This window comes from Cinclus cinclus, chromosome 3 (assembly GCF_963662255.1).
Source record: "Cinclus cinclus chromosome 3, bCinCin1.1, whole genome shotgun sequence".
Classification (NCBI taxonomy): Eukaryota; Metazoa; Chordata; class Aves; order Passeriformes; family Cinclidae; genus Cinclus; species Cinclus cinclus.
Window position 1 is genome coordinate 81,921,276 of NC_085048.1, and position 17,532 is coordinate 81,938,807.

At 49.0% G+C, this 17,532-nt stretch overlaps 1 protein-coding gene across 2 annotated transcripts; it reads right to left on the reverse strand.

Moving 5' to 3' along the window:
• Window positions 1-545: 545 nt before the first annotated feature.
• On the reverse strand, window positions 546-17,510 carry AARS2 (alanyl-tRNA synthetase 2, mitochondrial). Of its 2 annotated transcripts, none has more exons than XM_062490319.1 (22): window positions 17,231-17,510; window positions 16,654-16,907; window positions 15,857-16,002; window positions 14,921-15,115; window positions 14,274-14,418; window positions 13,685-13,830; window positions 13,290-13,398; window positions 12,924-12,962; window positions 12,160-12,271; window positions 11,487-11,614; window positions 10,588-10,738; window positions 8,627-8,796; window positions 7,644-7,757; window positions 7,118-7,258; window positions 6,352-6,489; window positions 5,838-5,947; window positions 4,637-4,745; window positions 3,050-3,172; window positions 2,597-2,707; window positions 1,662-1,745; window positions 1,412-1,522; window positions 546-1,058 (listed from the first exon to the last, which is right to left on the reverse strand). In XM_062490319.1, the coding sequence occupies exons 1-22, from the start codon at window positions 17,478-17,480 to the stop codon at window positions 894-896; spliced, it is 3,051 nt and encodes a 1,016-aa protein (XP_062346303.1). In that variant the 5' UTR covers window positions 17,481-17,510; the 3' UTR covers window positions 546-893. The 2 variants fall into 2 exon arrangements, with proteins under 2 accessions (XP_062346303.1, XP_062346304.1); XM_062490320.1 differs by having other exon boundaries at window positions 16,654-16,842; window positions 17,231-17,441.
• Window positions 17,511-17,532: the final 22 nt, after the last annotated feature.

Below are 17,532 nucleotides of genomic sequence, written 5' to 3' on the forward strand. Positions count from 1 at the left end.
GAAATGTCTTTATGAATTGAATTTGCTGGGTCCACCAATGCTTGTGAAAAATAAACAGTTTATGAGACCTGTTCACCTCAACACAAAGCAGGGCACAGTCTTGCTGCAGGGAGTTCCATGCTGCAATACAGCAACAGTTTCCATTCTCACAACTCACTATATCACTATATCACATTAGGTATGAGCCAGTAAGAAGCCAGAAGGAAGGACTTGCAAGGGAGTGGCAGGAAGAAACACAGATAAGGACACTCATCCAAAGCAGAGAGTGAGAGAGGGGGACACTTTTGCTCCCTCAGTGCTGAGGGCTGGCTTCAGCACTACCCATTACATAGCCTAACAAGCCTGAGTCCAGAACCAAGGTGGGATTTCTTTCACTTCTAAATGAGAGTAGCATTTTTAATCAGAAGAGTGTCCTGAGTTCTGAAGTAGGAAGGAACTGCTTAGACAAGAGTACATACTGACTTCTGGAGCTGCAGGGGCAGAATGAACCCCTCTGCCAGAGCAGAAAAAAACAAGGGTGCAGCTAACAAGAAACACCAGATGACTGGATACTCTCTACCCTTTAATGGCTTTAAGATAACAGTGCAAACTCCCCATGTTCTCACAAAATCTCTGTGCTGGTCTTGTGGCAAGATTTGCACTGTTCCACGAGAAGCAGGATCTGCTGTTGCAACTAGTGCTTTCCAAGGCTCCATCCCCAGTGCTCGTGCTGAGAACAGGCAGCATCATCCTGTCAGTGGGGTCTCTGTTGATCTTGGATGGTCAGAAGTCAAGTGCTCCAAGGCAGAACTGGTTGCAGCAATGTTCTGCTGCCAATCCTTTCAGACGGGCAGAATATAAGCTTGGTATCAAGTGTCCAGCTGGGTGCATACAGCTGTCCTGGCACTAAAGCATCACAGTTTGCTCTGAGCAAACTCCAGTGCAGTAGTCAGGGCTCCCTGCATGCCTCTGGCACTTCCACTGCCCTTAGCTACGATGGGAGAGCCTCCTGCCTTCCCCTCCATCTGTGTACAGACAGCCACAGCCCAGTCAGCAGCAGAGAATGCAGGGACGCAGTTCTGGGGAAGAGACACAGGCAAGTTATTTGAACTGGCAGAAAGGTAACAGCACCCTCTCCTCACCCAGCCTGAGGCACTCATGACCGTGAGGACCACAAAGGCTGAGCTTACATGTTAACCCTGTGTCTTGCCCCTGGGCAAACACAGCCTGGAGGATCCAGGGATATCTGTGCCCAGCAGAGACTGAAAGCATATCTGGTCCCAGTAGAGTCATGTCAGGTCCTGTCCCAGTGTGATTAACCACCAACACAGGGCAAAACCCCAGGAAAAGCCTCAAGCAGAACCTGCTGAGCAGTGGGTCCAGTCCCCCTTGGCAGGCAGATTCTCCTTGTCTCTACCAGGGTTCTGCTTACCTTGGATACCTGACAGGCACAGAGCACCTCACCCGAAGCCTGAGGGCTGAGCAGCAAGACAGATGTGCCAGGAGACTTGTCACACAGCTGGTTCACTACTTTCATTAGGATCTAAGAGAGGCAGGGAGAAGAGAGGTCAGGCAACAGCAAAGCAGACCAGCATCCAGCCAGAAAATGTGCTCAGCAGCTCACTTTTGCTGTTTGCAGCACCTGAGGTACACTGGGCCAACAAAGAATGTTGAGTACTCACAGAGAGGGAATCAGCTGGGACAGTATCAATGATGACAGGCTGGTTGCAGTATTTTGCTAGCAAGATTTGTGCCGCCTTCTCAGCCTGGAGGGAGAAAATACAGCACTTTGAAGGGCTACAGGTGGCACAGGGTGGGCTGGATGGGGATATATCTATGTAATATATATGCAAAGGGAATTTAAGTGCTGCTCTGTGGAACAGACAGGACATGTTTGAAAGCAGAAGTCAAAATAAGGCTAGCAGACTGAAATCTCCATGTGGAGATCTGTACAGCCCTCCTTCCCCAAATGCAAGCAGCGATGAACCCCTGTCAGAAGTGGAATAGAGAGTGACTCATTCAGTCCCCAGCCTCTCTCCTGGACCTGTACAGTGTCACATGTCTCAGGAAGGGTTCTGTGGGAAGATAATACTACATTAAGAAAGGAATAACTCTTCCTGAGATCTCCAGCTTACCAATATGTATTTATAATCTGTTTTTAATGTAAATTGGCAGAACACAAACACATGTGGCAAGCACAGCGATATCCATGTAGCTGGAAGAAAGACTCTGACTGTAAAACTTTGTTAAGCCCACTGTGAGGACCATGTCATCTTCTCCATGCATAATCAAGGAGCTAATGCCCAATACCTATGGGTGTTGGCCAAAAGTGCTGGTATGGGGCTCTCTGTTCTCACAGGCAGGGAGACATGGAAATTCTGCAGGTGCTAAAAGCCCAGCCAGTCATTCTCTGCATTTTAAACAATGGCCCCAATAAACAATGGCCAGTGAAATCAACCCAACACAGGGCTTGTGTTGCACTGTGTGTGATTTTAGGGGCTTTCTTCTGCCTTCTGAGACCCTAGTGACTGAGTGGCTGTGAAGTGTGCCAGAGACACCAGGTCCACTGGTGTATGCTATCAGCTGGCTGCAAGTCAGTGTGCTGCTGCCTCAGTACCTGCTGCAGCTCCAGTTTCTTGATAGCTGTGTTGGCTGTTCGCTGTAGGGCTTTCAGGATGGTCTGTAGCTCTTTTCTTTGCCACTGGGGCATTGCAGCGCTGGCCACCATCTGTGAGACAATTTGCTCTGTAAGAACATGAGACTGTACCCCTAGACATAAAGTGCTAGCTCTCTGGGAGGTCAGGCTGGAGCATGGCCTCCTCCCAGACCCTGCTTTAGCTCATGTGATCAGAGCAGCCAGTCACTGTGCTGAGCAGCTTTCTCTCTTTTGCTGGCCATCTGCAACACAGCCACCTGGACACTGGCAAAAATTCTTATGACCAAAGAGGCAACAGCAGGTAGCAACTTGCCCTTGCTATTGACCACTGTAAGATGTGAACCTGACAGGGAAAAAGTCATGTGTCTCATGTGCCCATGCTGGGCTCTTTCTGTAGAGAAGTGTAATCCTTACTTTGGTCAACTGGCCCACTTCTTTGGAGAGGCTCTGCATCTCAGGAATAGAGGTGATCCTCTGCTTCATTCGTAGGGAGACAGAGTCCACTTCTGTAGCCAAGCACTGGCCTACTTCCCGAGCCTGCAGAAATGGAAGGAATGCATGCTTCAAATGCAGCAACAGCCCACAGGGATGGAGAAGGGTCATGAACACTGAAGTGCTGCTCAGAATCCAGTAAGAAGACATCTACAGATGGTTTAGGAATGACTGCTCCTGCAAGGCTCTGAAATACAACATTCCTCTTTAGATTTGCAACTAACACTAGATGGTCACACTCAGGCAGACCAAGCTGTTGAGCATTATGCAAGTGTTTGTGGTAGAATTCATGTTTCCTCAAAAGTTTGCACCAAAATCATCAGGATTTTGTTAAGGAAAAACTGGGGAGCTCTGTGGAGCAGCTTAGGGATCTTTTTCCATTAGCAAATGCAATCTTGAAACTGCTGACTGGAGAAGCAAGAGAGAAACACTAACACTAAAAGAAACCTTATCAGCCATTCAAGCATATTTTCTGAGTTTACCTATCCTGATATATTTCTTATTGTTTTCACCAATGCTACTATGAATAACTTTTAAAACAGCTATTACAAACTTCTTTCACCAGTGCCAATCCTTATGGTTCGAAGCATTTCTTCCCTACCAGGTCTCTGTGCCCAGGATGGTCCTGCAAGGCTTTAGAGCTGGACAGCAGAGGACTGCTCTGCCTAGCTAGGATACACAACCCTTGTTTTAAGTAATTCTCTCATGCCTGCAGCCTCCCTTGTTTCCTTAACACTTGCACAAAGCTCCTCTTGGGGGCTCTCCAGGTCACCACTTCCAGCAAAGCATGCAGATGTGCCCTGCAGCTTTTTGCTCTTCTGCATGAAGAAAAGCCTCTCTGGGACACAGATGCACAGGGGATGGCCAGCCAAAAAGTAACAGATTTGCAGGGGTGGGCTTTGCCTTTAGTCTTTCCAATTCCAGTAACTGTGAGTCACTCTCCTCTGACAGAAGCCTTAAAGGAAGAGGGAAGGCTTATGGGGCACCTGACACTTCCAAATGCTGAAAGGACAGAGTGATCTTGCAAAAACAATAGTAGGTTGCTTGCTTTTTATACAGAACCAGCCAGACTAGAATCAGTTTAGCAGGAAAGAGACTAAAGAAAGGAAGCAAAATGGTTGTAAGAATAAGGCCAAAACCCTGTAATCATAAAGTGCAAATCCAGCTGTGATAGGCAGGAAGCAAAATAATGCACAAAGAATTACGCCTTAAAATACCTACTGGGGGATTGAAATTTATAGACCAGAGGCTTCCTGATATTTTGTGCAAGTTTTTTTTTTGGAAAAGGGGATCTGAAGGGAGAAATGAAGGCCAAGGAGACAGAGAATTAGGATGGGAGGGAAAGGAGGTGAATAGTGAGGTACAGTAGCAAGGCTGAAGCAGGAAGCCAGATGTGGCACAGCAGGGAGGCTCCAACCAAAGCAGTTAATTGTCTATGAGGAACCTACAAAGTTTGGTCCCTCTGGTACTGCCTTGACATGGCAGAAATCTCAGTTCCCTCTTTCTTACCTCTTTGGCTTGTCCCCCTGTCACTGCAATGACACGGCTAATCCCTTTGACAAGCTGACGCTCGCTGATGATAGCCAGATCTTCCACAGATCCTGTATGCAGAAGGTGCCTAAAATGTCAGCAGAAAACAGGAAAGTTGCGCTTTGCAAACAGAAATCAGGAACCCTGCTTTCTTTTCCAAATATTCTGAAGTTCTGCAGCCCTTTCCTAATCCTAATCCCAATACCTTGAATCCTTTCTCATCCCTAAAGTCCTGATGGTACCCTCTCAGGCAAGAGACAGCAGAGTTGGGGCTGTTCCAGAGGAAGCTCTGTGCTACCTGCCCAGCAGGCTTCAGTCAAATGGTGCAGCCATGTTCTGTCCTCCTTTCCTCTCCTCCAGCAGTGACATGATTTGGCATTTTTCTCTTCTACTCAGCTGCTACTTCTACTCCACCACTGTCTTGTCAGGCCAGCTCACTGCCTGGCCAGTAGACTCCAGACATAAGATAGCTGTGCAGTCTCAGGACACTGACAACCTCCCTTTTCATTCTTGTTCATTCAACACTGGATATGAAAACTGTGGTGTCTCAGGTGCTGTCACCACAAGTAATCATTCCAGATGTCTTCGTAAGAATTGATCATCTCTTCTCCCATGCAGTTTCTTGTCCCACTACTCCTACAAGATCTCATGGATAGAAAATTGCTCATTTTTAGCTCTATCTGCTCTAAGGCCAGTTTGTTCCTTCTCTTTTTTTTTTTTTTTTTGGAGTCAGCACTGTCCTAAGATCGATTAACTTTTCTTCTACTCTCATTACTGCTAAAAGCAGAAGAGAACAAAGATAATTAACTAAAATAATCAGAGCAGTCTCAAGTTCTCACAGCTGGAGTCTCCAGCCAGCTCCCCAGCCCTCCTGCAACCCCAAAGGCAAAGCACCACAACCCTGCTGTGACAGATCACACACACCTTTCCCATACTCTGCTGGTGCTCTGTGGCTTCCAGGTGGGTTTCAGACTATGAAGTATAGAAAAATGCTGTGCATTTTGTTCAAGTTTCCTCACCCTGGAACTTCCAAAGCTTTGTTAACTAGCTCATCCTGTCCTCACAATATTTTTCCAGTGAGAAAACTTAGTTTCACAGGGACAGGGAGGTGAGCTTGTAGTGATGTTTCTACATTAGCCACCAGTGCCCACAAAACTGGCTGCAAATAAAAGTCACTTACGTCCCACAGCAGAGCTCCACAGAGGTCTGCATTGCAACCTCAGAGTCACAGGTCAGCACATTCTCCACAGGGACCCCCAGGGACACTATCCTCACTGGATCTGGATACCCCTGACAGAGGAGACAGGGATCAGCAGCTAACAACATGGTTGTTCAGGGGCACTTACAGACTAACTACATGGCTTCATGTGTCTGCCTCATTTTTCTCCTATTCTAGAGCAGCCCTTGAGTCAGGGGTGGCACTACTTCCCCCCATAGCCAGCCACCAATGGGGAGAAAGAAACAAGTGGTGACACAACAGGCTTTCGGTCCACAGGCATAAACAGAAAGCCTGTGCATCACCAGTCTCCATGTTTTACAACAGTGGCCTGAGTTCTCATCTTTTTCCTATATTCCCTTCCGAGTTTTGGGAGACAATTCCCTTGCAGAAACATGTTGTGTCAACATCTTGTATTCCAGATGATTCCTGCTGAAGGAGAAGGCTCATGAAGATGTGTGCTGCCATCCTGTCATACCTCATCCACTGCTCGGAGTCCCTGAACTCTTCTTGCCAGTGTGAGGGGGACTTCAGCCATATGCACCATCTCATTTTTTTGGATCAGATCCTGGACCACTTGCTCCACTTGCTGCAGCTGCTCCACAGTCACATGGCCCTGAGGAAGCAAACCAGCTACACTCAGGAGAAGCCTCCTGAGAGGCAGAGAATGAAGGAGGGAGAACTGGGGCACAGCCACCAGATGACTCAGCTTGGGCACACCACTCTCTCCCTGCATCTCATCTTGAAAGGGAACTGTGAACATAGCGGCCTTCCCACCTTCGCCTCCCATGAGAGATAAGGATTTTTGATGCAAAAGCATCAGCCAAATTCCTCAAGAGATACTGGAATGAGTGACAGATTACCAGAGCCAACACTCAGTCTGATCCAAAGATTCACATATACCCTCACCTGAGAGTCTAGTACAGACATCAGATATGTGCCACAGCCAAGCACCATCTCTCAAAGACTCCTTTACACTGTTCTGTGTCAGTCCCATGACCATTGGCCTTGCTAAGTCCTTCCACTTCTGATCCCCATCCATCCCCTCAGCAAGCCCTGCTCAGGGTCAGGTCAATGCAAAATGGACACAGTCACATCCAGAGGACCAAGCTTCATTACTCAGATAAGATGGGACTTATCACTAAAAGAAGTGATTATGGGGAGAGGGGGAAAATCCCTGGAGAGAAGAGCCGTACTGGAATGTTAATACTGCTGAGAACTAGGAAGCTGGACTTCAGAGTCACCTTGGTGTCAAAGTCGAAGCGCAGCCGCTCTGCTGTCACGTGGGACCCCCGCTGCTCGGTGCTGTGACCCAGGACACGCCGGAGTGCGAAGTTCAGCAGGTGGGTGGCAGTGTGGTTTGTCATGCAGGCCAGGCGCTTTGCCTGAAAACACACACCAGTTGGCTGGGAGTGCTGGTTCTCCACAGCTCTGGGGAGCAGGGGATGGCATGAAGAGATAAGGCTACATGTGAGGGGATAGGAGAAGATGGAGGAAAAACAACAGGTAGTACAGCTGTCAGATGAGTTATGTGACAGGGCAGATCTAACTCCCTTTTCCATGGGATCATCTTTGTGAAACAGTAAAGGGTAGGCTGGATACTTCTGGACAGACCAATGGCTCACAAAGATTACAGAGCCAGTTGTGATATCTCCTTCCCACTGCACACTATGATGAAGAACAGTCTCAAGAATACAAGAGACAAAGATCTGCTGTGCCTGTGTTACTTAGGACATCACAAGGAAAAGGTGAAGAGCACTAAGTTACCACCTCATCCACAAAGAGCTGCACTTGGTCACCAGCACGCAGGGTTTCCACAGCAGTGACCTCATGGATCACGTAGCCACCGCAGAGATGAACTGACTCTACAGGGAAGAGCACATCCTAAGCAAAAAGACAGAAAAATTAGTTAGGACACAGGGAAGATCCAAATACCTGTGCTATGTACCTGCCTGACCTGAATGGGAAACACAATTTCCACCAACCCCTAAAAGACAAGTATGGGGTGGGAAAAGCAGAGAGAAGCTTACTGCAAACATAACTGAAGTGTCTCAGACCTTGCCTCTACTCAGCTACTCACTATACAGAATGTTGAGGCTGCCAGCTTGCAGTGGAGGGCCAGTAACACCATCCATGCTGACAAAGTTTCTTAACAAGTATGCTCAGCCATTGTAAAATGAACAGCATCTCCCAAGGCACCTGTCTCTGGCATCCAAGGTACCATTTCTGCCACACTGGGATGGCAACAAAACTGGACCACCACTGTAGCTTCAAAGCTCTCCCTTTGGCAAGGCCGAAGGAATATGCTGCAGAAGTGGAGGTCCTCCCTGATGCTCTTGGGAGGAATAAGGGTTTTTGCACTGGGTCTCAGGTTGGGCAGCACTTGCAGCTGTCCAGGACTGACCAGAGAGAAGTTACTCAGTTCACACTCTCTGATCAATGATTGCCTTCTCTCAGCATTACAATCCCAGCTGGCAAAAACACAACACACTGAAGGAAGACCTGAGAAGACTACAGTCTTCCTCAGCACAATGAAATTGCAAAGGGCTGTGAGAGACAACTAGAGCAGCAAGAATGCCCTTGTGAAGTTACTGCTGATTCTGCCTTACCCCACCAACTCTGATTCTAAGCCAAGGGAACTGTCAAGAGTCAGCAGCTTGCAAATTAACACAGTAGAACAACCCATCTCTTGGGGAATTCTGCCTGACCTCAGAACTCATGGCAGCCTTGGGTTAGGCAGCAAAGGACCTTACCTGCTGTCCTAAACATATCATGTAGCCTTGGTCAGAGTCTTGCCCTCCCTGCTCTGCATAGAAGTTAGTCCTGTCCAAGATGACACCACAGCGTTGCCCTGCTCCAACCTCCTTATGGAGAGACTGATCTCTGTACAGCATCAGGACAGTAGCCTGGCATGGACTGAACTCTGTCAGGGGAAAGAAGACAGCAGCAGTTAGTTCCTACAGCCTGTCAGATTGCAACAGGAAAGGAGGGGTCACTTCTCCGTGCCAACCCTGCCAGCCACCCAGGCTATACTGCAAGCTGGCATTTTGCCCTGGTAGGACAGGAACAGCTATCGGCAGAAAGGGCAAAGGACTGGAACTAAGTCACCCCTCACTTACCTAATGACAGAACTGCTGAGTAGCAGCTAAGCAGGCAGGGATACCCAATCCAGCTCGACATGAGCCTGGTAGAAGAAAATGTGGCACGGACACATCTGCATCTTGCTACACTGCAAGCCTGGCAAACCTGACTGACTTTTATGATGATGTTGTGGACAGGGAACAGCAGGGCTGTCACCTTCCTGGATGCAACAAGCTTCTAACATGGTCCCCTGTGGGCTCCTTGAACCCAAACTTGAGCACTATGGACAAGTGGACCATAAGGTGGGTGTGTGGGACCATAATTGGCTGGGCAGAGGGCCCCAGAGAGAACTGCTCAGTAGTTCAATGTTCAACTGACATTCAGGTACCAGTAGTGCTACTTGGTGGCTGATATAAGGGACAACACCAATTAACATCTTCATTAATGACTACCCATGACAAAATGGGATGTACCCACATCCCACTTAATTGGCAGGGACTGGCTGATACACTGAAGAACTGGACTGTTTTTTGAAAGCATCTGAGCAGTCTACAGAAATGAACTGACAGAAATCTTAGGTTTTTGGGAGCAAACTGAGCACAAGCTAGCAGGGTGCCCTTGCAGCAAGGAAGGCTGCCTGCCTGATGAGCTGTATGAACATGAACATAGCCAGCAGTCAAAGAAAGAGGTTATTCATCTCTATTTAGCATTTGAGAGACTACATATAGAGTATGGGAAATTCTGGCTGTACATAAAAACCTTTACACACTAAGAGTGATAAAGAACAGGGAACAGGCTGTGAGATTTTTGCCCCTGAAGATACTGAAAACTTAAATGGACAAAGTCCTAAGCAATATGATCCAACTGAAACTGATGTTATTTTTAACATCAGTTAAGAAATTTGACATCCAGGGATCCCCTTCAACCCAAATTATTCCATGATTCAGAAGCTGAGAAGGTGGGGCAGTTCTAGCTTGGAGATTTCAGCCAATGTCACTGCTAGGCTTTTTTCCTGTGTTGTGCTCTTGCTGTAGTATATATAGCTTGAATTGCCTCACTTTCTGCTTAGCGTGGGCTGCTGCCAGCACATTGGGTAGAAGGGAGTTGGCTGTACACAGCCATCTCTAATTGTCTGTGACAGCCACACCACCTCTTGCTCCCTGTGGCTCATCTTCATGCCTTCCATAGAGCATCAGCAACCTCAGTTACCCTAGGTGACCAAAAGCCTGCGCTGGCACCTAGTGGTCTGCCACGGAAACAGCTCTCACACACTGCCTAAACCCTTTGCTCAATTATCCTTCTTTCTCGGGAGAACACACACCCAGAAGCCCAGTTGCTGGAGACAGACTTATCTCTAGAAGAAATGAACAGTCCCTGTTTCACCACCGCACCTAGTGGTGCCAACCCTGAGCTCAGCCTTGTTACCAGCCCAGAGCCTTCCTAGGGATGTACCAACAGCACTAAGAAAAACAACCAGTTTGAGATGAGGTACAGGGGCAGGGAAAAGATACGGTAGCCAGGTGGATAGGTTTGGACCACAAAGTACACGTTGTGCATGCACGGGGTCAGGCAGCAAAAGCAGTCATGTGAGGGACTCCAGCAGAGCTTGCTCTTCAGGTGGGCAGGCACTCACCGTACTGCCCATGCTGCCCCAGCGTGTAGGCGTACTTCGGAGAGTCATCGGTAGCAGGCACGTTGCTGCTCTGCAGCCAAGCCAGTGAGTGAACATCCAGGTGGGTGCTTGTGTTCCCTGGCTGTCCTGCCTGTGGGCCACCAGCCTTCCGCTGCAGCAGAGCAAAGGCACAGTTAGATGGGAGATCCCTGGGGACAAGCAAACAAGTAACTGGAGGTATAAGGCTAGGAACAACTTCTTCCACCTTCATGGAAAAGGCTTGTTCAGGCTACATCCAGGCTGATTGAGGCTACTGCTAACTAACCCTGTCCCTTCAAACCTCACAAACACTGAATACCACTCTGTGCTAGCCTTGAGCCAGGCATACAAACTGTTAATATATCCTCCTGGCACAGCTTGCTGTGGAGCTGTGGAGCTTCCAGGCCATTGAAGTTCAGGAGAGGAGGGCCTCAAACCAATTACTGTACAGGCGGGTGGTGGTGGTGGGTGAGCAGTGCAAGTATTTCAGCACTACAGAGATCAAGGAGATTTTGTACACTCTTAATAAATAATTTGCTGCTTGAGCTGTCTAAGCTGGTTCTACTTTGTGTAGGAAGTTAGACTACATGACTAACAGAGGACTGTCCTAACCTATGTAGTATTTTATAACCTACACTCCAGCAACAGTCAGCATCATAAAATACCTGAAGAAAAATCACCAACCAATACTTCAGTTCCAAATTCAGAAACAAGGGGATTGTGACGACACTGCTATTTCAGACTCACTTTCCCTTCAGGGAGAAGGCATGTAGCCCTGTGGTGCTCTGAAGAGACTCAGGAGCGAAAGGGATCCTGCTTCCATGTTCACAGAAGAGAGGTAAGGCTCTGAATAATTGTGACAGGACAGGTCTCCCTCTTACCTTTGCATCTTCCAGAGCAAGTTCATTAAAAGCAGCTGAATCCAAACTGATTCCTTTCTCTTCAAGCATCAAGTCAATCAGATCCAGAGGGAATCCCAAATTCCCATAGAGAGACCAGGCTACTTTAGCTGTATGACAAAAAAAAAAAAGGACAAGAACTCTGTGTGAACACAGGAAGAAAATGCATCTCAAGATTTGTCTGGATGGGACCAATCTGATGTGAGCTTTGGTAACTGGATCCACCCGTACTGTGTGCAACTGTACAGCTATTGGGGAAGAGAAGCCATGGAGTTCTTGCATGGGACCAAATACTAATAGTGCTCCATAGCCCCATTCCTGGTAAAATTCAGTGCAGCACATCTAGACAGGCAGCTGCACTGGTTGGGTCCTCTGCTACTCCTCTCAGCTGTGTCTTACAATGACCTTGTTGATCAGTCAATAAAACAGCAAGGGAATGTTTCTAACTTGCCTGGTGCCCAGTTTGTTGTGAGGACAAAGTACTAGAAAACAACTGCAAGCTGAAGAAAAGAACATCTGCTCCTCTGTCTGGGGCTAGACAGTCACAGAAAATGCAGGAGTGGCAAACATCCACCAGTTTTGACTGAAATGCTACTGAGGACCTGGAGCAAACAAACCATCTCTAAGTGCAGCTTGTCAGAGGAGGGACACTCACCTGGGAAATTTGTGGAGGGCTCCATCTGCTGCACTGTCCGCTCAATGATGCGCCTCCCACGCTCCAGGGAGGACAGAAATGCGGCCTCATTCTCATTGATGATATCCTTGATCTGCCCAAGGATCAGAAGAAGGGTTAACCACAACATTTCAGGGAGTCCCCCAGCTCAGCTGAGCAAGCTCAAAGCATGTCAACCAGCCTTTTTGTTCTGCATGTATCCATCACAACATGGCTCTGATGCATTATTGAACAGTGCCAAAGTCATTGTGCCTCCTGTCACCATTCCTGTCAAGGAAATATTGACCATCCATGCAGGGAAGGCTTTAAGCTGACAAATGTTCCCTATTGGGCATTCATATCTGTGACCCAATTACAGCTGTATGTCTGCAACAGCCAGAGAAGTTGCTGTCAGGGGAAGCAAGCTGGGACTAGCTTTAAATCATCACTCCACTTTAGACAAAGGGTACTCGGGCAAGGACAGGCTGTACTCACACCGTACAACATAAAAAGCTACCGTAGCTTTTTTAGAGCAACAGCCGTCTTTCACAGGACATTCAGTCCCTGGTAAGGATCTAGTAGAGCTCCCACATAGAAATCTGCCACAGATACTTCTTATGCCCAGCATATCTCAGCCCACCCACGAGAACATGGTTACAGAGGAGGCTACGAAAACTCCTCCAGCTAAATCCCAAGGGCGGGCTGATTTCTGGCCCTGAGAGCATTGCCTCACAAAGATGATGAGACAAGGATTCCACATTACTCACCTGGTTGGCATTCCTTGTCATCTCTGGATAAGCATCTCCCTGTGGAAGCCAGTCTCAGTTAGTGATAAAAGCCTCAGCATCTTCTTCAGGGCATCTCACAGCATGCCACAAACATTATAGAGGTTACTTGCATACATTTACACATGCTTGTACTGACTGTGCCACTGATGACACTACACCCCCTCCTTCCCATCACAGCTGATATGGGGACAAGAGGTTTTTAATGATGGAATGCAGAGCATCAGGCACACCTTTCTGGAGCTCCTTCATATCCAAGATTGACTCCTGACAGTGTGCAGAAAATGGACATGGGGCTGAATAGGATGTGCAATCATCTTTTGCCCCCAAGACAACAGTGTTACTCACCAGCACTTCCACTACAGTAGGCACCAGGGAGGCTAGGAGCCCAGGTGGAGCCTGTAGAACTTCGGAGCAAAAGCGTACAGCCCTGCGCAGGATCCGACGTAGCACCAATCTGAAAACATTGCAGGATTCCTGAGGCAGCCTTGTGAGCATCCCTACCCAACTCCCACATCCCTCAGCTCCTCTGGTCTGATTCATCAGCACTGGCCAGCTGCTCCCAACACTCTATACCCATCCAAGGGGAAGTCTGCAGATTGGAATCCCTTCCCAGCTCTCATCTTCCTGCCTCCCCAAAAGCTCCCTATTTGGGGCCCACACCAGAAACCTCTTCCCTGGCTGTTCATATTCCTTTCTAGACCTAACTTCCTGCATCCCATGCCATTTCCTTATGTCCTTACTCTGCTCCAGAGAAGCCTGGGTAGATGCCATCAGTGATGCATACACACAGGGTGCGCACGTGATCGGCCACCACACGATAGGCCATGTTCACACGCCCAACATCAGCATCCCCAACCAAACCTTGGTATCTGGGTGCCCTGCAGCCCTACAAGAGAAAGTAGGGAGACAAATCAGCAGAAAGTAACAGCTGCAGAAGAAGTTTCAAGGCAAGAGGCAGCCAGCCATACATGACATCAAGTTTTTCAACTACCTCTGAATCTCGTGCACGTAAGATGTACTCATTAAATCCTTCCACAGCACTACGACCAAGACTTCTGTACCTAACACAGGTCAGCCAGTGTCCTAGCACTGAGAAATTTAAGACACTTTGAAGGAAAAATGAATCAGCAGTGCTGATATTCCAGCGGATTTCCAACCTGGAATTCTCCCCTTTTTCTAGAACACTGCATTGGACCTGGGAGGACATAACCTCCTGTCTCAAGATACTGTTCAGTAACATTCAGAGAAGGCTGTACTATGCTTCCCAGCAAGCAATCTCTGTTCAAGGATCTTTTGTTGAGCTGTGACTCTGAGCAGAAACACCATCACCTTGTGAATGGCATCCAAGATGGGAATGAAGAGATCTGTGTCATAGTTGGAGCGTTTGTTCTGCAGAACTGTCACCAGCCTTTCCAGACCCATTCCTGTATCCACATGGTGTTGTGGCAAGGGAAGGAGATTCCCTTCCACCTCTCTGTCAGGCAGGCAGGAAAAACAAAAGGCAAAAGTGAAGCAAGGATCAGCTCATGGGCAAAAACAAGGAACAGGTGACTCAAAGAGAATGGGAAAGTGACAGGGGATGGAAACAGTGGGTGACCCAGCATAAGGAAGCTCAGGGACAAGAGTGACAGCAGCCTGCCTTGGTCCTGTCAGGCAGCCAGGATCTGACCATCACACAGTCAAGACAGGCTGCAATGTAAGGAAAAAGGCCTTCCCTAACAGGGCCAAAGGCCTTCTCCTCCTCCTCCAGGCTGCTGCAGACCTCAAGAGATCTCTGGAATGCAGCATTAAGGGAGAATATGCAGTGAAAATTGAAGAAGACAGGGAAATAAAGCAAAGGGGACCAAGAGCCATGCTGGACAAATCTCCATAGCTTCCTTATTGCCCCTGGTATTGCCACCAGTCTGAGAATATACACACAATTTTGGGGTCAGGCTAGGGGAAAGGCTCTGGAGTTCAGACAAGATGCTTGGTACCTGCTGTACTGCATGAAGACTAAGTTCCAGATCTCCACTACATCAGGGCTGCCCTGGTTCACCAGTGCTGCAGCATTTCTGCCACCACCCACATGGTCATAGTGGATCTCTGTGCAAGGACCGCAGGGACCTGTGTCCCCCATCTCCCAGAAGTTATCCTTCAATGGGAAAGGAAGCACGTGACTGGCAGGAACCCTGGAAAGGCAAACAATAGAGGTGACAGTGCTGAAGCATACAAACAAACCACACAGCAGCCTAGATCACAGAGAAAGTTGGAAGAAAGGAATACTTTTTCCTACTACAGACTCAATAAGCAAACACATCTGAATTCCTCTGCTTCTGTTCACACAGAATTACTCTCTTTAGCGAGATTAAGTGGGCCAAACCAGACAGGACCCTAATCTCAGCTCAGAATGACTGGCAAACACATTCTGGCCCCTGCTGACTAAGACTCTCCACTGGGTCTGTGGAGTACCTTGCTCTCTGGAGCAGAGGTAAGACCTGAATACCATCAGTGGCACAGAGCTGGCTGCCTTGGGTTCAAAGCCTACATACAGCCTGGAATAAGCTCCCAAAGCACAGCAATGCTCTCTGCAATGGCTGCACCCTCTCACTGAAGCAGCCATTGCTTGCTTTCAGAGAATGTACTCTCAGTGATGGAGAGGAAGCAAAGGATTGGAACGCCTGTACACACTTCATCCAGGCCAGCCAGTTTTAGGCACATACCCACCCCCACCGATACTATCTGAAAATGAACCAAAAGTTCAAGAGACTCAGTGAGCTCAGAGCCCAGCTGACTTTTAAAAGCACAAATAAACCAGACACAAAATGAGTTTAAAATCCTCCTACAGCTGATCAACTAAAGAGCAAATGCAAAACTGTGGAAAGTGAAATGTCAGCACCTGCTGCTCAGAACCTCTTCTCTAACACACTTACCCCAGGTGGAGCCACACATCCCTGCACTCCTCATCAGCACTCAGCCCCATTGAGGGGTCTCCACCAAAATAGGTGACGTAGAGACGATCTCTGGGGATCTCATAGACCTCTGTCAAGAGCTCCCAGGCCATGCTGCATGCCTCCTTCTGAGCAGGTAGGGAACATAAGCACAGTAATTCAGGAAGGTTCTTTAGAATGGGAGTCAAACAACAAAGAAGTTAATTTGAGCTGTTTCTCTCCCTTTCTAATTTTCAGGTGTATTGTAAAGAGCAGGATGAAGGTCAGGAGAGAGCTCACTGATGCCAGTGGAAAACTGACATTCCTAAAGTGTTGTGAGACTTTCAACACGGTGTGCATCTACGTACTTACTGACAGTTACATGGATTATCTTCTTTCCAAAGAAAAAATGTATTTGCCACCTAAAAAAACCTAGCATCCTTTATTCTTCTTCCCTTTTTCAAATTTTCTAGTAATTACCATCAAATGAACTTGTAACCTCTTTTCACCATATTAAGTGGTCAACACTGGCATTCTCACAGAAAACTTTGGTTTTTATGTGTTGGTCACAGCTTTGACAGGCTGAGTGCTTTGAGAGTCTGAAGGACACATTCAGCGACAGAGCCGTGAGCTGACCACCTCTGTTCCAGGCCACAGAGCTCCCAGGAACAAATCCGGATCTTACCAAAACACCTTCTTCATGCAGTTGTATGGCACTATAGCTTGTATGGCACTATAGCACAGCTCTGAAAGAAAGGCTATGTTTTCTCCTAGAGAAGGTTCACTCCTAATCACCTCACCTTAAAGTAATCCCCAAAGGACCAGTTCCCCAGCATCTCGAAGAAAGTGTGATGGTAAGTATCTCGGCCCACATCCTCCAGATCGTTGTGCTTCCCTCCCGCGCGCACACACTTCTGGCTGTTCACCACCCGCCGGTGCTGGGCCAGCTCGCTCCGGGGGTGCGCCGTGCCCAGGAAAATGGGCTTGAACTGGAAATGAGACACAGCCGCTGTTGACAGATGCCACCCAGCGCAGGGGGCTGCGCCTGGGGCTCCTGTAACACAGAATGGGTCAGGCTAGGAGGGACATAGCGGGTCATCCGCTCCAACCCCCCTGCTTAAGCAAGGCGAGCTCTCGAACACACGGCACGGGATTGCGCTCAGACAGTTCTTAACTATGGGCAGCGAGGGAGACCCCAGAGCCCTACGGCACTACGGGAGGCGTCCGGGAGGGCGGCGGCGCGGGCAGCCCAAAGCAACGCCGGAGATCTCCGTGGTAGGGACACCCCAAGCCGGGCCGCGCTCCTCTGGGGACGCGGAGGCGCCGGTGAGCCGCCGGTGAGCCGCAGGAGGAGAGGTGCGGGAGCGGGGAGAGCACCTGATTCATGCCCGCGTTGACGAAGAGGAGGCGCGGGTCGCCGCGGGGCCGCACGGGGGCCGAGGGCAGGCGGCGGTGGCCGTGGCGCTCCTCGAAGAAGCGCAGGAAGGCGGCGCGGACCTGCCCCGCCGACGGGCCGGCGGCACCGCCGCGGCGGGGGCTGCAGCGCCAGCGCCACGGCACCGCCAGCAGCAGCCGCCGCCGCAGCCGGGCAGCCGCAGCCATGGTGCCCCACGGCGGATGGCGGCATCGGGGCGCCCGGAAGGGGCGGTGCGAGGGGGAGGCGGAACGCGGAGGAGCGC